This window comes from Lepidochelys kempii, chromosome 2 (genome assembly GCF_965140265.1).
Source record: "Lepidochelys kempii isolate rLepKem1 chromosome 2, rLepKem1.hap2, whole genome shotgun sequence".
Lineage (NCBI taxonomy): Eukaryota > Metazoa > Chordata > Testudines > Cheloniidae > Lepidochelys > Lepidochelys kempii.
Genome location: NC_133257.1, coordinates 38,696,144 through 38,723,665, shown reverse-complemented (window position 1 = coordinate 38,723,665; position 27,522 = coordinate 38,696,144). Strand labels below are relative to the sequence as shown.

General features: G+C 44.2%; 1 protein-coding gene across 3 annotated transcripts in view; it reads right to left on the bottom strand.

The window, feature by feature from the left end:
• The window catches only part of YWHAZ (tyrosine 3-monooxygenase/tryptophan 5-monooxygenase activation protein zeta), a 32,128-nt gene extending 7,954 nt beyond the window's left edge, over nt 1-24,174 (bottom strand). The window contains exons 1-2 of one of the 3 annotated variants that reach the window (XM_073330425.1): nt 24,025-24,174; nt 21,045-21,348 (exon numbers count right to left, since the gene is read on the bottom strand). In XM_073330425.1, coding sequence (XP_073186526.1) covers nt 21,045-21,338 — 294 coding nt within the window. In that variant the 5' untranslated portion in view covers nt 21,339-21,348; nt 24,025-24,174. Of the gene's footprint in view, nt 1-21,044; nt 21,349-23,183; nt 23,206-23,826; nt 23,920-24,024 lie in introns of those variants that run through there. The other 2 variants (XM_073330428.1, XM_073330427.1) reach the window with 2 other exon arrangements.
• Nucleotides 24,175-27,522: the final 3,348 nt, after the last annotated feature.

Here is a 27,522-nt window from a genome sequence, read left to right as displayed (position 1 = left end):
TACTGTCCACATATAACCCAAAAAACGTATTAGTTCGAGTTATTCCTTTCACCATGCATTAACTTGAATGTCTGTTAGTGTGCTCAGCACTGTACAATCCAGAAGTCTATGTATCAACATTTAGTTTTGTCTACCACTGTTTGCTGTGCAACCACTAGCTTCGTAAATTGCTCGATTGTCTTCTCTAATGTGATTAGAGAAGTATTATCTATGTTGCTATATACCACAGCAAAGTACATAAAATACAAATTCAAGAAATGGCAGTTACTTACTGTAACTGGAAGTTCTTTGACATGTGCGGCCCCTATATGTATTCTACACGTGGGGTATGCATGTACAACATGTGCTAGAGTCTGGAGATTTTAGCAAGCAGTGTCCATTGGCCCACACATGTGCAACAGATCTCCTTGTGCTCCCAAGAGAGGGTATAAGAGACAGTGCAGGTCGATAGCTCCTCAGGTTCCTCCTCTTATGGCAAATCCAATCCAGAACCGAAGCATAGGAGATGGAAGGCAGGTAGTGGAATACAGATAGGGACCACACATCTTGAACTCCCAGTCACAGCAAGTAACCTCTATTTCTTCTTCGAGCACAGAATCACAGAATATCAGGGTTGGAAGGGACCTCAGGAGATCGTCTAGTCCAACTCGAAGCAGGGCCAATCCAGATCAACTAAACAGCCCCCTCAAGGATTGAACTCACAACCCTGGGTTTAGCAGGCCAATGCTCAAACCACTGAGCTATCCCACCACCCCCCTTTCACATATGGGTGACTGACAAGCAGTACTCTGACTGCTACAGCAGAGGCCTGGACTTGAGCATAATGCCTACCAAATGTGCATACAGAACTCCAGGTAGTTCTGCATATGTCCTACATTGGGACTTCCTGTAGGGATTATACCATGGCAGCCTGTGCTCTTGTGGAGTGGGCCGTTATTTTGCCATGGAGGTGAGCCAGTTTGTAGCATCTGATAATGCAGCCAGAAACCCACTTAGAAATCCTCTAAGATGATATAGCTTGACCACAGGACACCTCTATTATCACAATGAGTCTTAGAGACTGCCTGATAGGCTTGGTTCTTTTCAGGTAAAAGACCAGTGCTTGCCTGACATTAAGGGAATGAAGTCTCTTCTCTTCAGAAGAAGGGTGGGATTTTGGAAAAAGAACAGGCAAGTGAATACACTGGTTAAGGTGGAATTCAGAAATGACCTTGGGTAGAAGCGTAGGGTGAAGGCAAAGGGATATGTTGTCCTTGGGAAATACCATGAAGGGCAGTCCGCCATGAGGGCTCCCAGTTCATTGACCCTCTTGGCCAAAGTGATAGCCACTAGAAACTCCAGTTTCATGGATAGGTGGGACATGGAACATGTTGCTACAGGTTCAAATGAAGGACCAGAACTTTGACAGCACGAGGTTATGATTCCATAGTGGTTGGTGTTGGTTTAATGACTGATGTGAAGGCCTTGATGAGGTCCTTCATGAACCGTATTGTAGTTGGGTAAATAAAGAGCACCCTGGAGGGAGGGAGGCACTAATAGCTGATTAAGAAACTAGGAGGTTTTTTTTTTTGTTTTTTTTTTTTTTTTTAGAGACAGGAGGTAATCTAAAACTATAGGGATGCTTGGCAAGACTGAGTGAGATTGATTCTGTTGCATTCAGGCAAAGAAGTGTTTCCATTTAGCCAAACAGGTATTGATTCTTTTTTTATTCTGGGTAAGTATCACCTGACAGGGGACTAACTAGAGTGCTCTATTTCCGACACCGATCCAAACACGAGACCGTGAGGTGAAAAGTCTGGACTGTGGGGTTGACTCAGGACAAGGGCAGGGTTAAAGAGTTCTGGGAAGGTGTAAATTTTGATTGGAGGACAAGCTGACATTGACAGCTCCTGGAACCAAAAAAGCATCCTGGCCAGTAGAATGCTCTGAGAGTGACACTGGCCTCTTCCACGAGTGCTTTGAAAGAGATGTTGTGAAGTAGGCGGATGGGATGAAAGGCATATCCGAGACTACTTTTCCTTGCCAGCAGGAGAGTGTCGCCATTGGAGTCATGGCTTATGGCTCCTCTGGAACAAAGAGTAAGATTTTTGTTCACTTGAGACACAGAGGTCTCCTAGCGGAGGGTGAATATGTCTGACAAAATGCAGTCATGGATTTCCAACTCGTGGTCCGCTGAGAAGTGCCTGCTGAGGTTTTCTGCTAAGGCCTCAATGTGAACTCCTGGGAGGTATGCCACCTGGACGGTGGTGTTGCGCCTGATGCCCCAGTTCCAAAGCCTGACTGTCTCCAAACAAAGCAGGAACAATCTTGCACCTTCCCGATATAGTTTAACATCATTTGAATGTGAAGGAAGTGAATGAGTGGGAGGAAGGTCTTGCATGCAAGGTGGACTGCCCACAGCTCCAGAATATTGAATGTCCAAGCAGTGGGCTGGGAATGGGTTGTGGTCACAGTGGTAGAGGGGGATGAAAAGTGGGACTTCTATGTCTGCTATCACTTACGGGGAGGTTCGGCAGGACACTGGTAGTAGAGTGCATGAGGTGGTGGTGAAGGTGGTCTTGGGTTATAGATTTGCCTTTGCTGCTTCCTCCTGGGGACTGGTGGATGGATCCCCAGGGAGTAAAGGGTAGACTGTGAGAGTCCTTTAACGATTGGAGGGAGTTATCTCCTTATTAAAGGGAAGGTCTTGGATAGTATTTTGCACCTCCCTGGGGAAGCCTGAGGATTGCAACCACAAATCCCTCCACATAACAATACCAGTAGCTAAAGCTCTGAACACTGTATCTGCTACATTGACTGCATCCAGAAGGGCCGTTTTTGCCACCAGCCTGCCCGCCTCTAAAAGAGGAACTATGCTCTTTCCTAAGAGGAAAGTTTGTCCAGAAAGGCTTCCAGTCTAGAATAGTTATTAAAGGTCATACTTGACTAACAGGGCCCGGTAATTGGCAATGCAGAATTGCAAGTCAGCAGTGAAGACCTTTCTGCCCAGGAGGTCATCTCTTGGAACCCTTGCCTGATGGAATGGGATCCTTAGGTATTGTGACCTATTTCATTCTGTAGCAGCCTGCACCAACAGAGTTGGGAAATTCTTAGGTGTGGGAGCACAGGACGCTGGGGTATGCCAGACTAATCTCACAAGTTCCAATATGGTTTCATTAACTGGAAGGACTACCTTACTCGGGACCTGAGGCTGCAGAACGTCCAATAGTTGGTGGTGTGGGTCTTAGACTTCCTCCAGAGATAACTGGAGATTGTCAGCCACTATTCGTAATAAGTCCTGGTATTGCTTATGGTCTACTGGTCGGGATGGGGAAGAAGAAGAAGAAACTGCCTCATCTGGAGAAGAGGTGGAGACTCCCATCGGAACTCGTCAGTATCTGCAGTTCCAGTTTAACACCCCTCCTCCTCCTCATACACCGATGGAACTGGTTGGGAGAAGAGCGGAAAGACTCCTGGACATCTGGTATAGAGATCCCACAGCCCACAGTAAGGCCAAAAAGAAGGACCAACCACTGGGGGTAAGGGGGCATGGAATGGGAAACCACTGTCCCCTACGGTGGTTGTGTACATAAGAGTAGTGACTGTCTGCGTGTGGCTCTCTCTGTGGGGATGAAAGAGGGACCAGCCCATCAGATTCATTCTGAATCTTGGGGGGGAGATCACTCCTGCTGGAATGGCGGAGCTGTCAGTACCAGGGCAATCCTGCCTGATGGTTCAGAGACGGTTCCTGGATATCACAGTAGTATCTTCCAGTTTAGTAATGTCATTCAGGAGGGCTGGGACAGAAAAGGGGAGACTGGAGATAGGGGGAGTAAGATATCCTCCAGTGCTGTGTAGATCTCTGCACTCCAGTGTGCATGGGTCTTGGTGGTCAGCATTGATGGTACAGGAGCATCTTTAGACGAGGTGTGTTCTTTGTGCAGATGAGTTGGTACTGCAGATTCTGGAGCTGCACTCATTGACAGGACCACTGGATGATGGTCCTTACGCTTTGTTACCTGCTTCATCTTTCAGTCTCAGGGTTTTTTTTGCGGAATCAGTTCCTCATGGTCTGCAAGTAGGGGGTCACCCAACCTTGGTGGGCTCAGGGAAGGAGCACTTCTCTTATGGATGCTCTTCAATGGGGTTTGTCCTTGTGCCCATGAAAGTGTCCCTTGCTCTCATGGAAATCCCTAGAGAAAGATGTCTTTATGCTTAGAAACTGAGGGCTCCACTCTTAAGCATGTGCTCGGAGGGGAGCTGCTCGTTTGGTGAGGCCGATGTACCAAATCTCCCTTGCCAAATCAGAGAGAGACCTCATGGCCTTCTCCACTAAGTGTTTTCTAAGGCATAGCTCATGGACTTTGAGAGTTCTCAGTGGAAACAAGCAACAAATGCTGCACTTCGTCGAAATATGCATCAGGCAGCGTCGATGTTAGTCACTGATGGAGAGATACACACGGCAGGAGAGACAGTTTTTGAAGCCCAGGACTCTGGATTGCCTCCCCACAGTCAGGGACTATACCTGGTCTGGGGAAACAAGCTATACTAAAAACTAACTATACTATGCTAAAAGAATAACTATTTAAAATCTTATTTACAGGATTTTCTGAAAGACTGGAGCAGGAGAGGACACTGGATTCACAGTCAGGCCATATGATGGTAAGAAGCAACTGAGTGGGCATTGACCCACACTGCCTCTTATGCCCTTACTTAGAAGTGCAAGGAGATCTACTATGCATGTGGGACCAATGGACACTGCTTGCCCAAACCTTGAGACTTGGGCACATGGTATGTGTGGGTACCTCACGTATGGAATACACGTATGGACCAGCACTTAAAGAGGAAACTTGGCACATTTCTATCCCAACCCAAGGGAATTTCAGTACTACCAAAAAAAAAAAATTTTTTTAAACAGAATAAAAAAGATACAATATAGACAGCTTCAGCACAAGCTTCACTAATCTGCCAGTGAATCTCAGTCCTGATCTACTTCTAGGCTTATGATGAAACAGCCAAGAACACTTGTTATAGTTAAAGAGTAATGTCCAGTAATCTGCAGTGGCACACTGTCACTGCATCTTTTTTGCATATTAGCTTAGGCTAGATTGGAACTAGTGATCTTAGCTAAGGATATTTACTGTTCCACTCTGAGAAATGACCAAAGCAAGAGATTTATTTTTCCACTGTTCCAGCTGTTGAGAAACCACCAGCTAGTTAGAAAATCAAGGCAAATATACATATTCAGTATGCACCACTAAAACATCTGTACATTGTAAATTTACATGGTGATTTACAAATGTAGCAGATATGTTCTTTCGGGACTAGTCATTTAACGTCATTTGTTCCTGTGGTCCAGCAAAATGAGGTTTATCCCAGAGATGCTTACTGTTTGTACATTTTAAATAAATAAAAAATAAAACAAAACTTTTTGCAATGTAAGTGCTTTTCCTTCATGTAGGTAGTGTACATACTGGAGTTATGAAGTTGTGCTCTGGACTTCAAGCAAAGACTAGAACGCAACCCATGGCGATTAAAATAGCCCTTTACTGGCATCTGGGGCCTGAACTACCTTTGTAGAAAAGTGTTCATTCATTTCTTTTGGTGAAACTAATCTGGCAGGAACAGGTTCCTTAATCCAACAGAAGATGTTAAACCAATGTCCTACTTTAGCCAGCTGCTTCTAGTTCTGAGTGTGTACACTGATGAAATTGTTGATGAAGCTGTCAGTAAAAATGAATGTTGCCACCTGGGGATTCGGAATAATTAATATTGTACCTGAGGAAGGTTTCTGCAATACAGTGTTCTATTTAAAGTATTTCCCTTCTGACAAACAAGGGCAGGCCATTAGGAGTGGGCTCACTTGTCCTAAAGATATCAGCTGCTCATTAACAGCAATATACCTAATTTAAAAGAATACATAAGAACTCAGGGTGGATAAAAATCAAATGAATTTTGATAAAATGCTTTTTGAGGAAAAAAATTATCTAAAGATAAAGATACATCATCACTCAAAGATATCTAAACAAGGAATAGGGATTATAAATTCTAATTCTATAGTAATTCTATAGTATGAGACAATATATTCATGTACTATTTAAGAAAAATTTTGTAAATTAGTTCCAATAGTTTATTGATTAGGGACCCAATCTTATGGGATTCCAGGGGTTTCTCTATAGATTATTTAGGTTAATCTTTCTATCTACCAAATGGGACTCGGTGCTCAGTCCAGAAGATACTATCAGAGATGCAGTTCTCAAACTGTGGATCTGTGTCTCCAGAGATAACATGCTTGTTAAGGGCAAAAATGTTTTAAAATAAATACATACATAATTAGAGGTGAGAAATAACAGACCTCAACCCTATTGTCCCCTCTGCAAATTTGTGTACAGAGTCAATCCCTTACCTCTCTCTAAAAGTGCAAAGTTTCAAAAAGTTCAATGACTAGAAGATTGTTGGGGGCAGAATAGATCTGGACAAGGAAGAAAAGTCTGGAAATAAATGTGAGAAGGGAGGGACAGGCAGGGGAAACAAAAAAGTGAAACTGTTTAAGCAGCATATTCCAGAAGTCCTGAGGTCTTTCTGAGTGTAGCCTTCACTGATTTGAGATCTACCATACCATTCTAACACTAGAAGGGAAAACCTATAATGGCAGCAGGCCATAAAAGAGACCCAGTTTGGGAATATTTTAATGAAGTTCCTCTACCTGTGGGAAAGACAGGCATGCGTGCAAACACAAAGAGTGCAACAAAGAAATGCAAGGCCTGGTTGCCCGAATGAAACATCATGAGAAGTGTTCCTTCTCAGGAGCAAGCTGCGTTGAAGATGATGAAAGGAACATATCTGAACATGCAGGATCTTCGGGTTAGTAAAATTTTATATTTCATACTTCTTTCTTAAGGATTGCCTGTCTTCCTTCTGGACTATTCTTGAATTCTCATGTTTGAGCAAAAAATATAGTTGTTACTCTATGGTACTATTATTTTAGATGCAGTTGTGATAAAAAATAAAAAGCTGAAATAGGCAGATCTTCCTTTTACAATTTCACCTTTAAAGTGGTACTGAGTGTCAGTGAATGCAATGAGAATACTAAATGAGCAGTACGGTAATAATTAAATAACTGCTTTGACTTATTTTGTTTAGGAGAATCTACCCTCAACATACAGGATTCTGAAGATTATCCACCTTCGAGATCACCATCATTTTCTATAGTTTCAGAGTTATCTGCCAATGATAGTGTTTCAGTCACATCATGTATGTCACATAGCCACAGTATATCACCTGTAGCGAAAAGGAAAAAACAACAACTCCATCATCCAGAACCAAACCATAGATAAGTTTGTCATAAGAACAAGCAGATTACAAAAAGAGGTAATTGACAAAAAAAAATTAAAAAAAATCTTTTAGCTTGGGAAAAGAGTCCCAAGCTAATAAGACGGTTGCAGTGCTCATTTGATGTACCTCCTAGCCAAAGACTTCAGTGTTCCAGAAATAAAGGCCAATGTTGTTGAAATTGCAAAACACTTCTTTAACAAGCACTTTGCAGCAGCTGCTCTGAAAAAAGTGGGAGGAACCAAGCTAACTGTCCCACAAGATGTGCGATGGAACTCAGTAGTGGACTGTTTTGAGCACTATATCAAGAACTGGCCTAATCTGATGACAGTTTATGAACAAAATCATTAAAAAAATAGATGGCACTGTAACAGCAAAAGTTCTCAACATTGGGCCGAAGAGAAATGTTGAACACATGCTGCGTACCCTGAAGCCTATTTCTGTAGCCTTGAACAAAATGCAGGGAAATAGCTGTTTTATTGATGATGTTGTTGAAATCTGGAAGGAACTGAATGAGATCTTAAAAAGAGAAATATGCAATGACAGAGTTTTAAATTACAAGCATTAAAAAAACAAATGGGACAAGCACTATCTCCAGCTCATTTTCTTGCAAATATTCTCAATACTTGGTACCAGGGTCAAGCCTTAACTGCTGAAGAAGAGGAGTTGGCTATGACATGGACATCCAGCAGTCATCCCTCCATAATGCCAACTATAATAAACTTCAGAGCTAAGGGTGAACCATTCAAGAAATATGTTTGCTGGTGATGTTTTAAAGAAAGTCACACCAGTGAACTGGTGGAAGTCACTTAAGCACTTGGATTCAGAGACTAGTGAAGTGATCATCTCACTTTTAAGAGCAGTAGCTTCTTCTGCCGGTGTAGAAATAATATTTTCTTCCTTTGGACTAATTCACTCCAAATTGAGAAATCGTTTGGGACCTGAAAAAGCAGGAAAGCTTGTTTTTCTTTTCCAGATTATGAACAAACAGGAAAATGAAGGTGAAGATGACTGAGTTAGCTGCAGAAGCCAATATTTTAAAGTTTCTCATGTTGACCTGGCTGACACAGCTGATTTTTTTTTTTTTTAATATTTCATTAAACTATTTTAAACAATTTTAACAAAAACAAACCTGATTTTAAAAAAATTGAGTGTTTAACTAAATTCAAAAATTCATATGCTTGTTTTGTTAAAATATATGTTTGCTGTTGAAGAAAAAAATCCAGAATACATAACGTTGTTTTATTTAACTAAAACAATTAAAATGTATCTGGTGATGTTCTCCTCCTAATACAGCATGGCAAGAAAATCCTCCACATATTAATGATTAACCTGTTGAATGGAGATCGTTCACCTCCCAATGACTTCATAAATATCTGCTTTGGTAAATGAAATAACGACATAATTCATTTTCAGATAGCTGGAAAACTAATCTGAAAAGTTTTCAAAATAAATCACTTTAAAAATGTATAGGGTGTACCTTCTAAAAATGAAACCTTCTCCAACTTGTGAAGAATACGTATTAAGGTTATAACAACCAACAAGAATGCACTTTTATGTAGAAATCCATGATTAAATCCAGTTTTCCTGACTAGTGATTTAAATCAATTTGATTTAAATTATACCTACCCTGTAAGAACTTATCCATACCTTATGAAAGCTTTCCTTCCTAGGACACTAAAGCCATTGATTACTGTTAAGATATCCAATGAAAGAAAAGCCTAGAATTACTAATATAAAACTCAGACCTTATGTTGGAAAGACATCAAACTTTAGAAGGACCAAAAATTTGAAGGCCTGCATTTGTAAATGTGTTGGACTGATAAAACAATTACGCTAGTTTAAGAACTCAAATGAGTGTCATGTTAGTTTATAGCAAAACCAATGCCATTTTTTAACATTAATACCAAACTTGTTTATTTTACAATGTTATATTCAAAATTAATTTTACTAGGGAATGAAAGGGATTAAAAGTACTGGAGGATATTTTACCGCGTTTTACTGATTAAGTCTTACCACACTTGTTTTTCCTCAGTCTAAGCCTTCTTTTATGCAACCTATTTCTGACATGGACCTCCCTGTCCCAGGACACTGGAGTCTCATCTTCTATTAAATCCCTCTTGAAAACCCATTTCTATGAGGCTTCCGACAATTCCACACTTTTCCTTTTTTATATAAAGGGCTCTATTACCACCTTCTGAGTCTTATTTGATTCTGTATTATAAACTCCTGCAGGCAGGCAATCAGATCTAGTACAGCATCAAAAATTGGTACTTAAATCTGGCTATATTTTGTAGAAACTACCAAGATTATTTCAGTATTATCTAAATTGCAGTAGTACGTAAGCCCAAATCAAGATCATGGCCCTGTTATGAGAGGTACTGTAACAGGAAGAGTGCCTGCCAAAAATGCTTTTAGTCTAAAAGGGGATACAAGTAAAACTACCACACTTGATGGTAGACCCTTGTCATCATATTAATTCCATATGCAAGATATTGTCTATTACAAAGAAGTTTTGTGTTTCTTTAAGAAGGAATAGTAGGGACTGGAGTAAGAAAGAGACAGGAAAAAGAGCAAGAAACATAACAGAAAAAATAAGGGTGACCGGTTGATGGGTGATTAGTGGCTCTCCATTTGCCCTTCTACACTGCAAATCAGTGACAGTCCATCAAATCTTTTATAAGATGTAGCACATTTTGGTCATTTAAATTTACTCATGTAGTTTTGAGAGATTACAGTGCAGAGCTGTAAGATACTTCTGCAATTTCCAGTGTTATTTATTAAAAAACTATATTTTGCACGTTCATTCCCTTCATGTAGGCCGTGTACATCAATAACTGGCCATACATAAGATCAAGTGCAACATTATCCAAACTGCCTGAGATCTGGACTCCTTTGAAAGCAAAAGGAACTAGGCACTCTACAATAGGCAAGGGTGCCACTAACTGCCTTAGTGTAAGTTATATTTTACAGCATTATGTATGTGATGTTTCAAATGAACAGCTTAAGAGGTTTTTCTCCCTACCAATGAAGTAGGGAAAGAACATACGTTAGACAATCTAAGTTGAGTTATTTTTCAGTGCACACACAGCACAAGGAGAAAAGATCGTGATCTAGTCTGTGTTCCAAATGGAATTTTATATTAAATCTAAACTTATGAGCATGCCAACAGTGCAGGACCATAGTTGTCCCAGTGATATTCCATTTTAGGACTGTACATCTCATCTTGATCAGATTTTATGATAAACTTGGATATTTTCTTCTGCAATATACACTGGATTTGTAGTTATGACTGTTTGCCATCCAGCAACTATTAAACGTCAGTTACATCTATGGAGTACGAGAGCCATCACTTACAAAATACAAGTTTTCTGGCTTCTTTCCATACATGTCTTTCTCCCTGTGCAGCAGGAGAAAGAGAAAAGAATTCACACTGAGTATAATTTGATAAATGCTAATCAGTAGCAGCATTAAATGATTTTATTAATCAAGCTATCTCAAAAGTTGAAACTATTGCCAATAAAAAGGAATCTTTAAGATGTCCATTTTCTCCTAGTTTGAGGATCACATGGATACTATGTACTTAGCATTCCCTTGCTACAGGCAACTTCTAGGGAGAAGCCTCTTCAGATGCTCTGGATTACAAGAGTTCTGTCAAGAGCTTTAGGCTACCCTGTCCTTTACTAGTAGAGTAAAACACTTCCAACCCTTTCAGACTAGTAATTATAACAAGTTAGCCAAACATCTGTTTTTATCAGGACTTACTCACAGATGTGAGTTTCACCAATGGAAAAAAACCATGAATTAATATGGTTCAGTCCAGACTAAGCCAGACACAAACATGTGTGGCAAGTAAAGGGATCTAGTTCTGAGGCACACCTAGGCCCTGGTCTACACTAGGACTTTAGGTCGAATTTAGCAGCGTTAAATCGATGTAAACCTGCACCCGTCCACATGATGAAGCCCTTTATTTCAACTTAAAGGGGTCTTAAAATCGATTTCCGTACTCCACCCCGACAACTGGATTAGCGCTTAAATTGGCCTTGCCGGGTCAAATTTGGGGTACTGTGGACACAATTTGACGGTATTGGCCTCCGGGAGCTATCCCAGAGTGCTCCATTGTGACCGCTCTGGACAGCACTCTCAACTCGGATGCACTGGCCAGGTAGACAGGATTCAAGGTGGATTCAATGCTGAGGCTGCTGGAGGACCAAACCAGTATGCTCCAGTGTATGGCTGAGCTGCAGCAAAGGCAGCTGAAGCACAGACTGCCACTACAGCCCCTGTGTAACCAACCGCCCTCCTCCCCAAGTTCCATAGCCTCCACATCCAGATGCCCAAGAACGCGGTGTGGGGGCCACCGGCCAACCAGCCACTCCACCACAGAGGATTGCCCAAAAAGAAGAAGGCTGGCATTCAATAAATTTTAAAGTTGTAAACTTTTAAAGTGCTGTGTGGCATTTTCCTTCCCTCCTCCACCACCCCTACTAGGCTACCTTGGTAGTCATCCCCCTATTTGTGTGATGAATGAATAAAGAATGCATGAATGTGAAGCAACAATGACTTTATTGCCTCTGCAAGCAATGATTAAAGGGAGGAAGGGAGGGTGGTTAGCTTTCAGGGAAGTAGAGTGAACCAAGGGGAGGGGGGTTTCATCAAGGAGAAACAAAGAACTTTCACACCGTAGCCTGGCCAGTCATGAAACTGGTTTTCAAAGCTTCTCTGATGCACACCGCGCCATCCTGTACTCTAACCGCCCTGGTGTCTGGCTGTGCATAACCAGCAGCCAGGCGATTTGCCTCAACCTCCCACCCCGCCATAAACGTCTCCCCCTTACTCTCACAGATATTGTGGAGCACACAGCAAGCAGTAATAACAGTGGGAATATTGGTTTCGCTGAGGTCTAACCGAGTCAGTAAACTGCGCCAGCGCGCCTTTAAACGTCCAAATGCACATTCTACCACCATTCTGCACTTGCTCAGCCTGTAGTTGAACAGCTCCTGACTACTGTCCAGGCTGCCTGTGTATGGCTTCATGAGCCATGGCATTAAGGGGTAGGCTAGGTCCCCAAGGATACATATAGGCATTTCAACCTCCCCAACAGTTATTTTCTGGTCTGGGAATAAAGTCCCTTCCTCCAGCTTTTGAAACAGACCAGAGTTCCTGAAGATGCGAGCATCATGTACCTTTTCCGGCCATCCTACGTTGATGTTGGTGAAACGTCCCTTGTGATCCACCAGGGCTTGCAGCACTATTGAAAAGTACCCCTTGCGGTTTATGTACTCGCCAGCTTGATGCTCCAGTGCCAAGATAGGGATATGGGTTCCGTCTATGGCCCCACCACAGTTAGGGAATCCCATTGCAGCAAAGCCATCCACTATGACCTGCACATTTCCAGGGTCACTACCCTTGATATCAGCAGATCTTTGATTGTGTGGGCTACTTGCATCACAGCAGCCCCCACAGTAGACTTGCCCACTCCAAACTGATTCCCAACTGACCGGTAGCTGTCTGGCATTGCAAGCTTCCACAGGGTTATCGCCACTCGCTTCTCAACTGTGAGGGCTGCTCTCATCTTGGTATTCATGCGCTTCAGGGCAGGGGAAAGCAAGTCACAAAGTTCCATGAAAGTGCCCTTACGCATGCGAAAGTTTCGCAGCCACTGGGAATCGTCCCAGACCTGCAACGCTATGCGGTCCCACCAGTCTGTGCTTGTTTCCTGAGCCCACAATCGGCGTTCCACAGCATGAACCTGCCCCATTAGCACCATGATGCATGCATTGGCAGGGCCCATGCTTTCAGAGAAATCTGTGTCCATGTCCTGATCACTCACGTGACCGCGCTGATGTCGCCTCCTCGCCCGGTATCGCTCTGCCAGGTTCTGGTGCTGCATATACTGCTGGATAATGCGAGTGGTGTTTAATGTGCTCCTAATTGCCAAAGTGAGCTGAGTGGCCTCCACGCTTCCCTTGGTATGGCGTTCGCACAGAAAAAAGGCGCAGAACGATTGTCTGCCGTTGCTCTGACGGAGGGAGGGGCAACTGACGACATGGCTTACAGGGTTGGCTTCAGGGAGCTAAAATCAACAAAGGGGGTGGCTTTACATCAAGGAGTATTTCAGGCAGGACTTCACGGAGGGTTCCAATAAGAAATGGTGCACCTAAGTTATTGTTCTTATTGGAACAAGGAGGTTGGTCTGGCCTCTGATTGATACATGGCTAGATTTACCTTGCTGCACCTTCTCTGTGAGTGGCTGCAGTGTGACCTAGAGGAATGAGTCCCCTAGACAGGGGAGGAGGCAAATGAGTACAAAACAAATCTGGTCTTTTCTTGTTTTGATCCACTCCATCTATCTTTTACATCTTTGGCTGGCAGCAGACGGTGCAGAAGGACTGCATGCCATCCACATCTCATGGCTGCTCGGCAGAAGATGGTGCAATACGACTGCTAGCCATCCTCATCTCTTGCCTGCCCGGCAGAAGATGGTACAGTACGACTGCTAGCAATCCGTATCGCCTGCCTGCTCACCATAAGACGGTTCAATAGGACTGACTGCAGGACTAAAGAGAATGACCTGGTCAAGTCACTCCAAAGTTAGTCCCTGCGCCCATGTCTGGCCAGGCGCTCCTGGCTGACGTGGCCAGGAGCACCTCGGACATGACGATGACGGCTACCAGTCATATTGCACCGTCTGCTGCCAGAAGGCAATGGGTTGCTGCTACTGTGTAGCAATGCAGTACCGCGTCTGCCAGCACCCAGGAGACATAGGGTGACGGTTACCTGAGCGGGCTCCATGCTTGCCGTGGTATGGTGTCTGCACAGGTAACTCAGGAAAAAAGGCGCAAAACGATTGTCTGCCCTTGCTTTCACGGAGGGGAGGGAGGGAGGGAACGGGGGCCTGACGATATGTACCCAGAAGCACCCGTGACAACGTTTTAGCGCCATCAGGCATTGGGATCTCAACCCAGAATTCCATTGGGCAGCGGAGACTGCGGGAACTGTGGGATAGCTACCCACAGTGCAACACTCCGGAAGTCGACGTTTGCCTCGGTACTGTGGAAGCACTCCGCCGAGTTAATGCACTTAGAGCATTTTCTGTGGGGGGACACACATGCAAATATATAAAACAGATTTCTAAAAAAACGACTTCTATAAATTCGACCTTATTCTGTAGTGTAGACATACCCTAAGAGATGCTGTTCAAATAGAAATTTTTCTGAGCTTAAGCAAAACTGGTTACTAGAAGCAGTGTGGCCTGGAGGAATGGATTATTAGTAAGGCAACTTTATTACAATAATTTCATCAACAATCGGTAGAAAACTACAAGGAACAGCAGGGGGTCAGAGGGAAAAAGACAGTCATAGTATTAGGCAACTGACCAAATATGTGTCATTTTTATTTTGGTAGTGTCAGTTTCCTACTTGTTACTGGCAAGTTCATTTTTAAGTTCTTGCAAAAGTTAAAGAAAAGAAAAGTTAAAGAAAAGCTTTGTTCCGATGCCATCATATAGTACCAAGCACTGTGTGCAGTTCTTGGTATTCATGCTAGAAATTAAAGTCAGGTGGAAATTAATGAGGGAAAAACAAATGGCTATCAGAAAGATGTGTTCTCACTTCCAAATACTGACTGTTCCATGAAACTTGTACTGACTTTTTCCATGTTCCTGCTTGCACTTATTAAGGGGATCTCTCACACCTAGTCACTATGGTGACTGGTGCAACAAATACATCTAGCTAGAAGGCCAGAACACACAATATTGACAGTTGTCCTTTCCTTTGTCCATACAGCTTTATTGTTAAGAATGAACCACGTATCTTGACTGTGCTGGAATCCAGACACTTTGCTACCCTGTTAGTGAGCCAAAGTTTCATACCTTTGCAGAAAAATTAATAGAATCAAATGTAGTCATTCTGATTTATATTACACCAAACTGATCAGGGTAGTTAACAGTCCATCTCAAACTCAAAGTTATTGATGACTGACAGAGTTTCTGTTCCGCTTTGTGATTTTGGAGCTGCTAGCAGCATATTAGTAGTTTGACTAGAAACCTTTTGTTAGAGAATTAAAGGAAAACTATCTTGTTATTTTAGCAAGTTCCTACACCTTTGTGATGGGGAAAAGAGTTCAGATAGGTGCAGCTACAACCAGGAAGTAATTCTCACAAATTAACAGTGTGAAGTCAGAAGACTCAATGAGTTTGCACCGGCCTCCTATTCAATACTTTGGCAACTGTACACTGAAGCCTAATGGAAAGACTGATCATAGACAGTTAAATCAAGAGGAGACCTCATTTAGAGCCTTAATGGAAAACTAAAAATTGAACTATAGCTAGTAATCTCTCTGAAATATACCGGTTACCTTCAATGCATCACTTGTAAATCCAAAAGACTAACAATTTAATTCATGAATTTAGAATTTCTAACATTCTTTAGCATATAATAGTCTTAACTAATGGTTCTAAAACAGAAACACAGATATATTACAACTGCTAATGACTAAGATTTTTCAAGAGAGCCTAAGGGGACTAGGCATTCAACTCCCACTGAATTTTAATAATTGGAGCACATAACTCTCTTTAGATGCCTTTGAAAATTCAAATAAAGTTCTTGATACAAGTTCTGGCTAAACTTCTGCTGCATACTCCAAAAAGTTTTGAATACAGGACAAAAAATATGAATTGACATGGAGACTAAATATCAAGTCTACATTTAGAAAAGATGTTAAATGGCCATAGAATTACATGCAGCGATAGTGCTTCCATGGAAGTACTGAATATCTTCTCTGGCAAGTTTGTTAAAATCTTTCACAGTATAGTGAATTATATTGTATCACAAGAGTTAAGCAATGCAGCTGCTGAAAAAACCCCACTGAACTCAACCAACTGATTCACTGTTATTACACCACTAGAGCCCACCAGCAACCCACCAGTCTACCTGCCAGAAAAATTACGGCGGTGTTCCTTAAAAATTAGTAGGCTGGAAGTAGGACACTATGTTAGATGCCACTTTTAAAGTAAAAATATAGTCATGTATGTCCATCTGCAAAAGCATTCAATGGTCACTCAAACCCTAGACAAGCCAAGTGGGGGATGTTAATTTTGCTAGTACTACTCATTAACATCTGATGCAGAAATATGATTAAGTACAGATGGAATGTGGTAAATATGAATAGGTGATAGCATATTAACCTCTTACACCTATATATCTTTATCAATGGAATATGAAATAGTGTTTTAGAATGGCCAATTCCCAAAACTAAGGCAACAGACATCCCTGCTGCAGCACTTTGAGAACAAGCAGTCACTTGGGTCTGTTCTGATGCTACTTATGCTCCTTCACAAACACATAAAATTTGGGGGTTTTTATATATGCTCTTCAGAGAACTGTATACCAAAAAAATACAGGTGGATGATTAAATTCTGCCCTCTTCCTTCAGTTCTGCTACTACCCAGCTTCAGTTTACAGTGTGTACTTATAGCAAGTGTAAGTAGATGCACTTCCCTGAAGAAGTGCCACTGTAAACTTCTGACCCTGAAATTAGTATGAAGCAATTGTTTTACAGACACAATCTGAGGAAGAAGGCCTCATTACCTCATTCAAGGAGTCCCTGGACAGACCACTTGTCCCTGGATTTTTTGGCTGAGCAAAACAAGGCCCTAAACTCAACTGCATTTTTCTAACAATAACTTGGAACATCGCATTGATCAATTCCAAAATTTCAGGGAGTATTCTAGGCATCAAAAGACAACTCTGTTAATTTTGATGTAAAAAGAAACACCAGAGACTCTGGATTCAGAGAATAATCAGGCTTCCTGGTACTGCCTACACATATCAGTGGCAGCCATTTAACTTGCTGTGTGGAGAAGATATTTCTGACAGAGGCCAGACAAACAGAGTCTTACATGGTGGCTTTGTGGGAGACAACTCTAGCGAGTGGACAAAAGGAGAGACATACAAGGGAACAGAAGTGGGAGTGGTGATGAGGGAAATCAGGGACCCAGAAGAGGAAAAAAAGAGGTAGGGGGCATGGAAACAGTGACCTGCAGTCTGTGGAAGGACTGGGAAAGGGAAAATAGAGCCCGGGAAGGGAGGTGCAGGGGGGTAATGGAGGACACAGACTCAAGCACAGAAGAGTTGCAGGGACTCCCTGAAATAGAAAAGCAGGGAAGGTAGCACATAAGGAGCTTAAGAGGGAGATGGAGGAATGCAAGGAGCCCCTGGTATGTGCAATGTGCTAGGCCTATAGAATCTATGAATATATCTATATCTATCTATAGCTGTATCTTCCTACTGTATTTTCCACTGCATGCATCCGATGAAGTGGATTTTAGCCCACAAAATCTTATGCTCAAATAAATTTGTTAGTCTCTAAGGTGCCACAAGTACTCCTGTTCTTTTTGAGAATCTATGAAGTATGCGTTCCCCCAGTACTACTTTCCATTGTAAATTGTCAGCTATTGCTCGTGTTTTAAGTGAGCACCTAGCAACTGGCGTAGGCCAATGCTTGTCTGAAGCCCTGCGCTTCCTTTACAGCTGTTAAGTGTTTTGGAAAAGCCAGTACCTGTATACATACTATGAAGTGCCAAATCCTTTAGAAAGTATTCCTTGACCAATTTCCCACACTTCCATATCAGAATAATTCCAGTTTAAATGGAAGATTGGTAATACCAGGGTCACAGCAGGTCAGCAGCAGAGCTGGGAACAGAACCCAGGTCTCCCAAATCCCAATCCACTGCCCCAACAAATGGATTGTGTTCATGCTATTTATTTTAATCTACCACTTTTATACGTTCCCAGCAAATTACAAACGCAGCATCATAAAGCTCCAGCACAACCAACTGCCGCCACATTCTGGTAATGTCACAAACACAGTAGACTAAAGGGCTTCCCCCCACCACTTTCCTAATCTATCAATTTAGCGATTAGGATATCTATTACTTCCAAGTGAATTGTGGTACAATATTTCATACTTTGCAGTGTTTCCTGAATGACCCTGCAAATACCCAGGGAGAGCAGCAGCTTAAAAAAGTCATTTATTTAATGACCAAGTAGAGTGGGAAAGAAAAGTGAATACATTCATTTAAATGGAGCTTGTTAGGGAAGCACAGGGAGCCTGAGTAGTTTTTGCATGAAACTTTGTAAAGGCCATGAACTGTGTATAACTGGAACTTTATTACCCACACTTAAGATCCAGTTGTCTATATAAAAGCAGAGTCAATAATTACGCTCTCTGTCCAGTCTCATTTCCCTCTGAAATTATTTAGTTTGCTATGTGGATAGTTGTAGGCTATTCTTTAGAGTCCAACTACAAAAACTTGTAATTAAAGTAAGTCTCTTTTCATTTTCACTCAGATAGTAGTATCATGCAGATACCTATGTTGAATATGCAGTTAAAATATGCTGTTGTAGTTGATTCTCTCACTTAGTAACATGGGCTACAATGAATGTGGACTGGATTTTATCCCGTTTGCCCATCTCAAGCCATCGAATCTGGTACAGAAACTTCTTGGTACATACTAGTTTAATTAATGAGTCTATGTGGGACATCTTATCCATCAAGAAACAAGAGTCAGTTTAGCTATAAATGTTAATTCTTTAACCAAAATTTTAACCTTGATAATTAGTGCACCTTTGAAAGCATTTTTATAACCAGTCACATGGATACATAAGATAGTAATAGTCTAACTTTTTTTTTTTTTTTTTTTTTTTAAACCTAGCATTTAGAAGTGCAGTTTTCTTAAAAAAAAGTCACTGACCAGGGCATTGTTTCATCTGGATGGTGGCTTAGTCCAAACAGGTTTAGTTTTGATTAAGAATAACTGGACTGGCCACACCCAGATGAGTAAGATTTTAGCTGGCTGAAGTCAGTTAAGTATGCTGAGTAGTAATGATCTAAACAGATAATTTATATTTCTGATCACCAAATACAGCAAACAATTTAAAGTCCCTTCTGAAATCTGAAGGATACTGACAGGCTTTTTTTTTGGGGGGGGGGGGGGCTTGTTTTTCCACACAGATACCTTAGATTAAAACATGCTGAAATAGTTTAATATTTTAGTTTCCTGCTTTATTTTTTAAGCAGGAACAATGAAAACCTTGTTTCAGAATCTGTTTTTCATGCTCGAGAAAAAAATACTTCAGTGTTTGATTGCAAACACTGCTGTGTCCAATAAATCTTTTAGCAGAATTAAGAAATCTTTTATGAAGTTGTTGGCCTTAAAGCTTTATGAACCTAGTTTACAAGGCTGAGTTTTGTATTAAGTCTGCTCAAGCAGTGTCCTTTTCAAAAATTCTGTTCTCTCCCACCAATGAGACCTACTGAAATAAAATTAGGAATTAGCAGCTTTGGGTAGTAGTCCTTAATTGGATTGAAGCACACTTCACATTGAGACAGTTGTTTTAATAGTGTTACATCTGCGTAAGCTAGGCAGTCCCAGTTCCATAGGCACTTTAAAGTTACCCTTATATTAATGATAAGACACATTCTGCATGAGTACTTTTAGTGTGCCAATCTCCAAGGAAGATAGACCCTAAATAGAACTAGACACTCAGGATGATGCTGAAATTGCCATATTCTCTTCTACACCTTTGAAGAAGTTGTATTCCATACATTTCAGTTCATTCTAAGGAATGATCATATCGCATTTCATCTAGTGACTATCCACCAGCCAAGATTTAAGGTGAGTCAGTAACCTTAATAGAAGTTTAAAAGAAGGGTTCAGCTAAAGCGTGCATACCATTTTAATCAACACCTGCATGTATCTCAGCTGATTTTACAACATATACATGTATAACTTCAATCCTTATATCACAAAATTTCAGTGAAGTTCTTCATTTACTGTCGCTGTTCTCACCAGCAATAGGATTTCTACCTCAGCACACATGCAAAAGGAAGACACTCACTAGCAATGAGTTCATTGTATACCAGTATGTGTGTATTATTGTAAAGTTCGAAAAATGTAGGTAACTAGATACTTCAAAGAGCGTTTTTGGCTCCTGAATCATCATAATTAGAAACTTAAACATTCAGCCCTCATGTTAACAAATCTTATTTTATACTGCAAGCCATAAAAGTAGGCTAACTCTAGAGATCACCTTCTTTGTTATAGCTTTTTATCACTCAAAGCTGTAACTTGAAGAGGGCATCAGTAGCTTTGCTACTGCCTCCTTGTGCAGACAGTTTTCTGCATGGCTGAGTCATAACTAACATTACATCATCTTACCCAGGGAGGGGCACAATTTCCATAGTGAGAATTACAACCTCATACAAGCAGCACAGTATACTAAAGATTCCAGATACAAAAGTCATCTGGGTTATGTGAAAAAAATATTTCTTTGAAAAGAAACCAGGTTCAATGTCCCTTAATTAGTTCATTCATAGATAAGTATAGTGTCAATATTTTTGCTTATATACAAACAAGTATATAATTAAGAAATCAATGGAATATAAAGTCTACGTACAATAAAGAGTTTCAACAAGTTTGCAAATATGTAAGAGTTGATGCCCATGAAGACTTTAATAGAAGTTTTGGAATTATGTATTCAAGGAAGAGAAGTCACTCGGTTATCTAATTTTGTTTTTCAGAAGTGGTGGTATGGGGGAGATTTTGGATGCTTTGCATAGAATGCCTCAGTTTTTAGCAAGGGTCTAAAAAATAGTAGTTTAACAGGGCCAAAACTATTTACCCTGCAATATTAAGCAAACACGAATTAAATAGTTTTATTATCTCTCACCAGCACATCATTGCAGATGTCTCTTAGCTCTGTCTCAATTTTCTCTCTGTATTCTCGGGCCATCTGCTGTTTTTTCTCAGCACCTTCCGTCTTTTGTTCAATACTCGAGACAACTCTCCAAGATGACCTACGGGCTCCTACGACATTTTTGTAAGCAACAGAGAGAAGATTCCTCTCCTCATTGGACAACTCAGCTCCTTGCTCAGTCACAGACTTCATGCAGCCTGCCATGTCATCATATCTCTCAGCCTGCTCAGCCAGTTTGGCCTTTTGCACCAGCTCATTTTTATCCATGCTGATTTTTCTGAAGAAGGAAAATAGGAAGGCATTATTTAAACAATATTCATCAAGGGAAAATTAGCCTCATATGTAGAATGAGTCTTTTTTTAAAATTATATAATATTCTAGCTTGTCAGTTATGCAACTAAGGCTCTCAATGCTTGGATATTTATAAAACCAGTGACTTAAGTCTTCATGCCATGACATTTCTACAAATTCAAATCTTTAATTAACACTTCTAATCTTTCATTTCAGAGATCACATCACATTTGGAAGATTAAGGTGCACCATTTCTGTGCTTTCCCAAGTATGTAGACAATTCAAGTGCCTCTTGCCACTGCTCAGAGTTCTCTTCAGACTACTGCCAAGCAGCATCAGCATGATTAAGTTGGTCAGTTTCATTTTTCTGATGATTGGAGAACAAATTGGAAGCAGTATCAGTTGCTGACCCTTAAACAGTTCAGAGGAAGACCAGTCCAAAAAATAAATGAAAAACAGAAATTAAAAAAACCCTGAACTCCAGGCTGAACTAGCTGCACAAAACTCCCAACTCCCTCAAGAAGTTGAGGCTCTAGAATGAAAAAAAATAACTCTGCCACAGCCAGAAGGAGTTTTTAAACTTTCAGATACTTACTAGCCAGAGGTTGATATCACAGCTTGGGCCCTAATCATACACCCACATACACTTGTAGCCCTCCTAGAAAGGGAGGGGCTGAGCTTCTCACCTGGGCATTGCTCTTCCACCTTACTGGTTATGGCTTGATGGGCACATTGCCCAATTTGAGTAAAACCCCTCATTGAGATGCAAGTGTTAGCTGGGTGTGTTGTAGACCTTTTGGTCTGCATCTTAACAAGCCCTTTCAATCATACTGATCTAACTTGATTAAAATATACCCTTTTGCATGTCAGAATGGTTAGAGTCCACCACCCCCCACACTCATTTCACTAGTCTTTGGTTCATAATATTTGGTAATTATTTCAAGCCCTGCAATATTCACTAGCTATAAGATTCCTTGGAATCTTAACTGGTGAGGCTAAAAAGTGTGTTTTTATATTACTTATTCCAACTGCCATCCCATTGCTCCCCAACAGTTTTGTTTGTCTTACATAAGTGTAATACTTCACATGGGACTACTGGAATTGAATTTCTTGTATTTAAACTCAATTTAAAAAAATTTAGATTTTTTTTCAGAGATCAGGTCATCTCAAGGGTGAAAGACGTTTCAGTAGCTGTTTCAACCAACACTGGTCAAGAACAGTTGCTCCATTTCTCTGTAATATTTTCTAGGGTGGATTAAGGCCTTGACCACACTGCAAACACTGTTAAGAAGCCATTTTACATAATGGTTGCAGCTACAGCAATGATACCACCCAGTATAGATTAGACAGGGCAGATATGGTTAAAACATTCTCTGAAAGCCAGTTGATCAAACTGTGATTACTGGCCAGCTAACGCTAGCAGACTGGCACGGCAGGATCCTGGACAGCACTGCTGCACTTTAACAGAAGAGAAGCTACTTTCATGAAGCACAGCGATGGTGGAAAAATGCCAGTCAATTCCTCTGTACACTAAATCGCGTCTTGACAGCATAAAATGGTGCTGCTGGAGCTCTCCGCAGCGCCGGGCCGCGGTGCGCGCTTGCAGCCGGCAAGGCTACACCGAGCGCAGGGCGGCTACACCATGAAATCGACGCGGCGTGGGCGAGGAGGGACAACCGGGCTAGACTCCTCCCGCCGCCCCTCCCGCGCTGCGGCCGCCGCATCCGCCCGGTTCCGAGACAGGCAGCGCCTCGGCTGGGCTCTTTGTCATGGCGGATCCGTGCCAGAGCCCAGCCCACTGTGCGCGCTAACCCCGCTCACCTCAGCCCAGCGGCGGGGGGAGGAGGCGGCCGCGCCCCCGCCCCCGCCCCGACACAGAGCGACAGTGGGGAAAGCCGCAGCCCGGCGCAGTCGCCACACGGGCGAGAGAGGGGGCGCGGAACCCGCCCCGCGGCGCCAGCGCAGTCGCCGCCCTACAGGAGCTGCCGTGGCCGCTCGGGAGCCCGGGCAAAGCGCCCATTACACGCCCCGCGGCCCGGGTGCCCAGCGACACCCCGGCTCCCTCCGCGCCGGGATCCGGGGCGGGGCCACCGCAGCAAGGCGCTCCAGGAACCCCGCTCGACCAGGCGGAGGCAGCGCTGCCGGCGGGAGACCACACCCAACCAGCGAGCCGCCTGCGCCCCACAAGCTACGCGCCCGGCCCCAGGCAGGCGGCACCCCTGCCGGCGGGGCCCCGCGCGCCCAGGTGGGGCGGCCCGCACCGGCCCCGGAGGGACTGCGCCCCCTGCCCCGCTGCCTGCCCGGCCCGAAGGAGCCCCCGCCCAGCAGCCCCACCTGCCAGAGGAGCTGACCCCCTGCCCCGGCTCACACGCTGCTGCCCCCGCCTCCCCCAACGGCTCCATCTTCCCCCTCTCCGAGGCAGCAACCTGGCAGGGAGCACAGGGAGGGGCGGACCCGGCCTCACCTGTGCAGCGCAGGCCACGTCCGCAGCGGCGGAATGGTTACCTGGGGGCCAGCGCCCCCGCGCCCTGCCCGCGGAGCCCGGCGCGGGGAGCCGCCCTGCTGCCTGCGAAAGGACGGGGGGGGGGGCGCCGCTACCCCGCCAGCTCCTTCCCCCCTTGCGGACGCCCCGCAGGGCTGGCCGTGCCCTGGGCCCCGTTACCTGTGTAAGGAGGAAGCGGCGGCGGCGCGAGTGTCTCGGGGCGGGTAGCCGGCACGGACTGTAGCTCTCTAGCCCTGCTGCTCTCTCCGCTGCAGCCTCTCTCCCAGCGCCGCACACGGGGTCTCCGCCAATCACTGCGCCGCAACGCACGGGCACCACACTGCCCGTGACGTCAAACGGGGCCATGGCAACCGCGAGCGAGCGAGCGCCTGCGCCTTCCCCGCCGCCCCAACTGCCGCTGGCGTCGGCGCGCGCAGCACCGCGGGGGACACGCCTTGCCCCGCCACAGCCTGTGCCGCGGGCGCGCGCCTTTGCTTCCAACTGCAGCGTGTGAGTGAGCAAGCGCTTGCGGGGTCCGCGCCGCTCCCCTGGCGGCAGGGCTGGGAGAGGCTGCGCACCGATTCTCCCTTCCCCCACACAGACCTGCCACAATGCCGTCGGGGAGGGGCTCCCTCCTGCTGACTTGTGCGAGGTGCCCTCGGTGGGGCGGCGTCTCTCAGTTCAAATAGCCCCAAATGTGGCTGGCTGAAGCCCCGGCTCCCATGTGGCACACGACATTTCAAAGCAGTCTGCGTAACCCTGCAGCAGCTCTTTAGAGCAGTGGGTTCCAAACATTTTTTCTGGGGACCCAGTTGAAGAAAATTGTTGATGCCCATGACCCAACGGCGCTTGGGTTTGGGGTGCGGGAGGGGCTCAGGGCTGGGGCAGTGGGGTGAGGGCTGCAGGGTGGGGCTGGGAATGAGCGGTTCAGGGTGCAGGAGGGTGTCTGGGCTGGGGGTGGGGATGGGGGTTTGGGGTGCAGGAAGGGGTTCCAGGTTTAGGGGGCTCAGGGCTGGGGCACAGGCTTACCTCTGGCGGCTCCTGGTCAGCGGCACAACCAGGGTTCAGAAGCAGGCTTCCCGCCTGGCCTGGCACCGCACTGCGCCATGTAAGCAGCCAGCAGCAGGTCTGGTTACTAGGTGGAGGCACGCAAGCGGCTTCGCATGACTCTCGCCCGCATGCATGCCCCCCCACCCCTCAGCGCTACTTGGGATGGGGGCAGCACGCGGAGCCCCGTGGCCCCCCTGCCTAGAAGCCAGACCCGTTGCTGGGGTGCAGCGTGGTATTGGAACAGATAGGCACTAGCCTGGGCAGCACCGCTGATGGGACTTTTAATGTCCTGGTTGGCGGTGCTGACCAGAGCGACTCAGTGCCTGACATGCCGAAAAAGGCTGCTTTAGAGCACCTAGGAGAGTTGAGCTTGAAGCAGAAAGCTGGTTTTACCCTTCACTCTAGCAAAGCCGGTGCTCTGCTGTCATCCATCGATCTGAGTTTTATGCCATTGCCCATCACTGGAGGATCTGAGTTCCTTAAACAGAAAATCAATAGCAATAGCAGAGTCCCTAGTGGCCTTCCTGGAGTCTCTGGCACTTCTCCCTTTATGTGGTCAGATCTCTGCTGGGGATAGGGCTGGGGGTTTCAGGAGGGGTGGGGGAAGGTTGAGAAGGGTATTGAGTATAAAAGGTGTGTTTGAATTGTGAGCATTACTTATGATGGAAAGGGTTCCTCTGACAGAAAATTGCAACATTATCTAAAAATGGTCAGACTGCATCCACCCGATCAATTGGTCTACAGCCAGATCACCTTGCCAGAGAATGCTTTGTCCTCCACTTCGCACATTTGTCATCCTGGGTTATGAGGAAAGGTTAAAAGAATTGGGCATGTTTAACCTAGAGAAAAGAATATTGGGGGCAACATGATAACAGTCTTCAAATATGTCAAAGGTTATAACACTTCTGAGGGAATTCTGCACCAAAAGAAATTTCTGTGCATAATATTTTAAAATTCTGCACATTTTATTTGTTGTCAATAAATAAACTTGGAGGCTCCAGACTGGCAGTGGGGAGCACAGGCCACTGGCTGCATGGAGGTGGGACATCACCCTGCAGCCCCTCTCTGCCCCCCCGGACACGGACTCAGAGGTGAGACTGCACCAAACTTTGACACAGTGGAAGGGCAGAGCCTACCCCAGAAAAGCCTGGGACCCTGCCCCTCCGCACCAGGTGTGGCCGGGCAGGCTCAGCCCAGCAGGATCCAAGTGGTGGGTGGAGGATCCAGGTTTGGGGTGAAAGAGTTCTATGTGGGGCAATCTGAGTGCAGGTGGCTCAGTGGGGGATCTGGGTATGTGGGGGATCTGGATGCACAGGGTTCATTTGGGGTTTCCAGGTCGGGACAATGGGACTCTGCAGGGGAGTCCAGGTGAAGATGGTTGGGGCTCAGAGGGAGAATCTGGATGAGGAGGGATAGAGCTCAGCAGGGGAGTCTGGGTGCTGGGGGAATGGGGCTTGGTGGGTTGGGGATCCGGGTGCATGGACCTCGTCAGGGCGGGTGTTGGGGTGCAGAGGGATCACTGGGAGGGTGGTCTGGATGAAGGGGATGGGGTTCAGTGGGGAGGGTCTGATTGCAGGAGGTGAGGCTCAGCAGGGTTGGGGTTTGGATGCGGGGGTTCAATGTGTCCCTTTCTCTGTCTTTCAGAGTAACAGCCGTGTTAGTGTGTATTCGCAAAAAGAAAAGGAGTACTTGTGGCACCTTAGAGACTAACCAGTTTATTTGAGCATGAGCTTTAGTGAGCTCACGCTCAAATAAATTGGTTAGTCGCTAAGGTGCCACAAGTACTCCTTTTCTTTTTTCTGTCTTGTTGATCCATGCACTCCCTAGACAACTTCTAGGCATGTCCTCTCCTTCTATTTCTCGTCTGGACTGCAGAAATGGCTGTAGACTTGTAAATATAATAAAATGACAGAAGTGAGGATGTTGTCTCTAGATTGTTTAGCTCTTCAAAAGTATACTCATACCAAGGAACATCATTTGTTCATTTTTAGGTGGTGACATTTCTGCAGTAGTTTTGACTTTTTCTGATATGACACAGCCCCTTCTTTATCACATGCCCTAAGAACTGTAGTCAGGTTTATCAGAGGCTATTGTACATTTTGTTCTATTCTGACCACCCCAATTGCCTTCAGACCTTGTTTTAAATTTACATGATACTCTTTCTTGGATTTCCCACAAATTAAAATGTCATCCATTTAAACTTTCACTTCCCCCAGGACTTACAAAACCTCATTCTTTTTCCTTTGGAAGATTTCTGGAGCACTTGTGAGACCAAATGGGAGGTAACAAAAGTAAGGTGTTCAGAATGGTGGGGCAGAACTCACCAGAATTCACTAGTTACATGTGGTGAGGAAAAAATATTGCTCAAGATAAATTTGAAGAATATACCTTTTCCTCTTTACTGCTTCATTGAACCTCTGTAGGACTGTGCAGATACAGAGGTCTCCATTTTTTTTTGCAATATACATCATAAAGGCACATCACTTTGTAGGTTCCGTTACACTATTCTTCTCTATCATATCTAGTTCTTGTTTCAATTTTAGAAGCAATGGGATTATTACCCTTGCAGCTGTGATGATCCAAGGAGATATACATTGCTCACCTTTGTTTGTGCTGCCTCCCTGATTC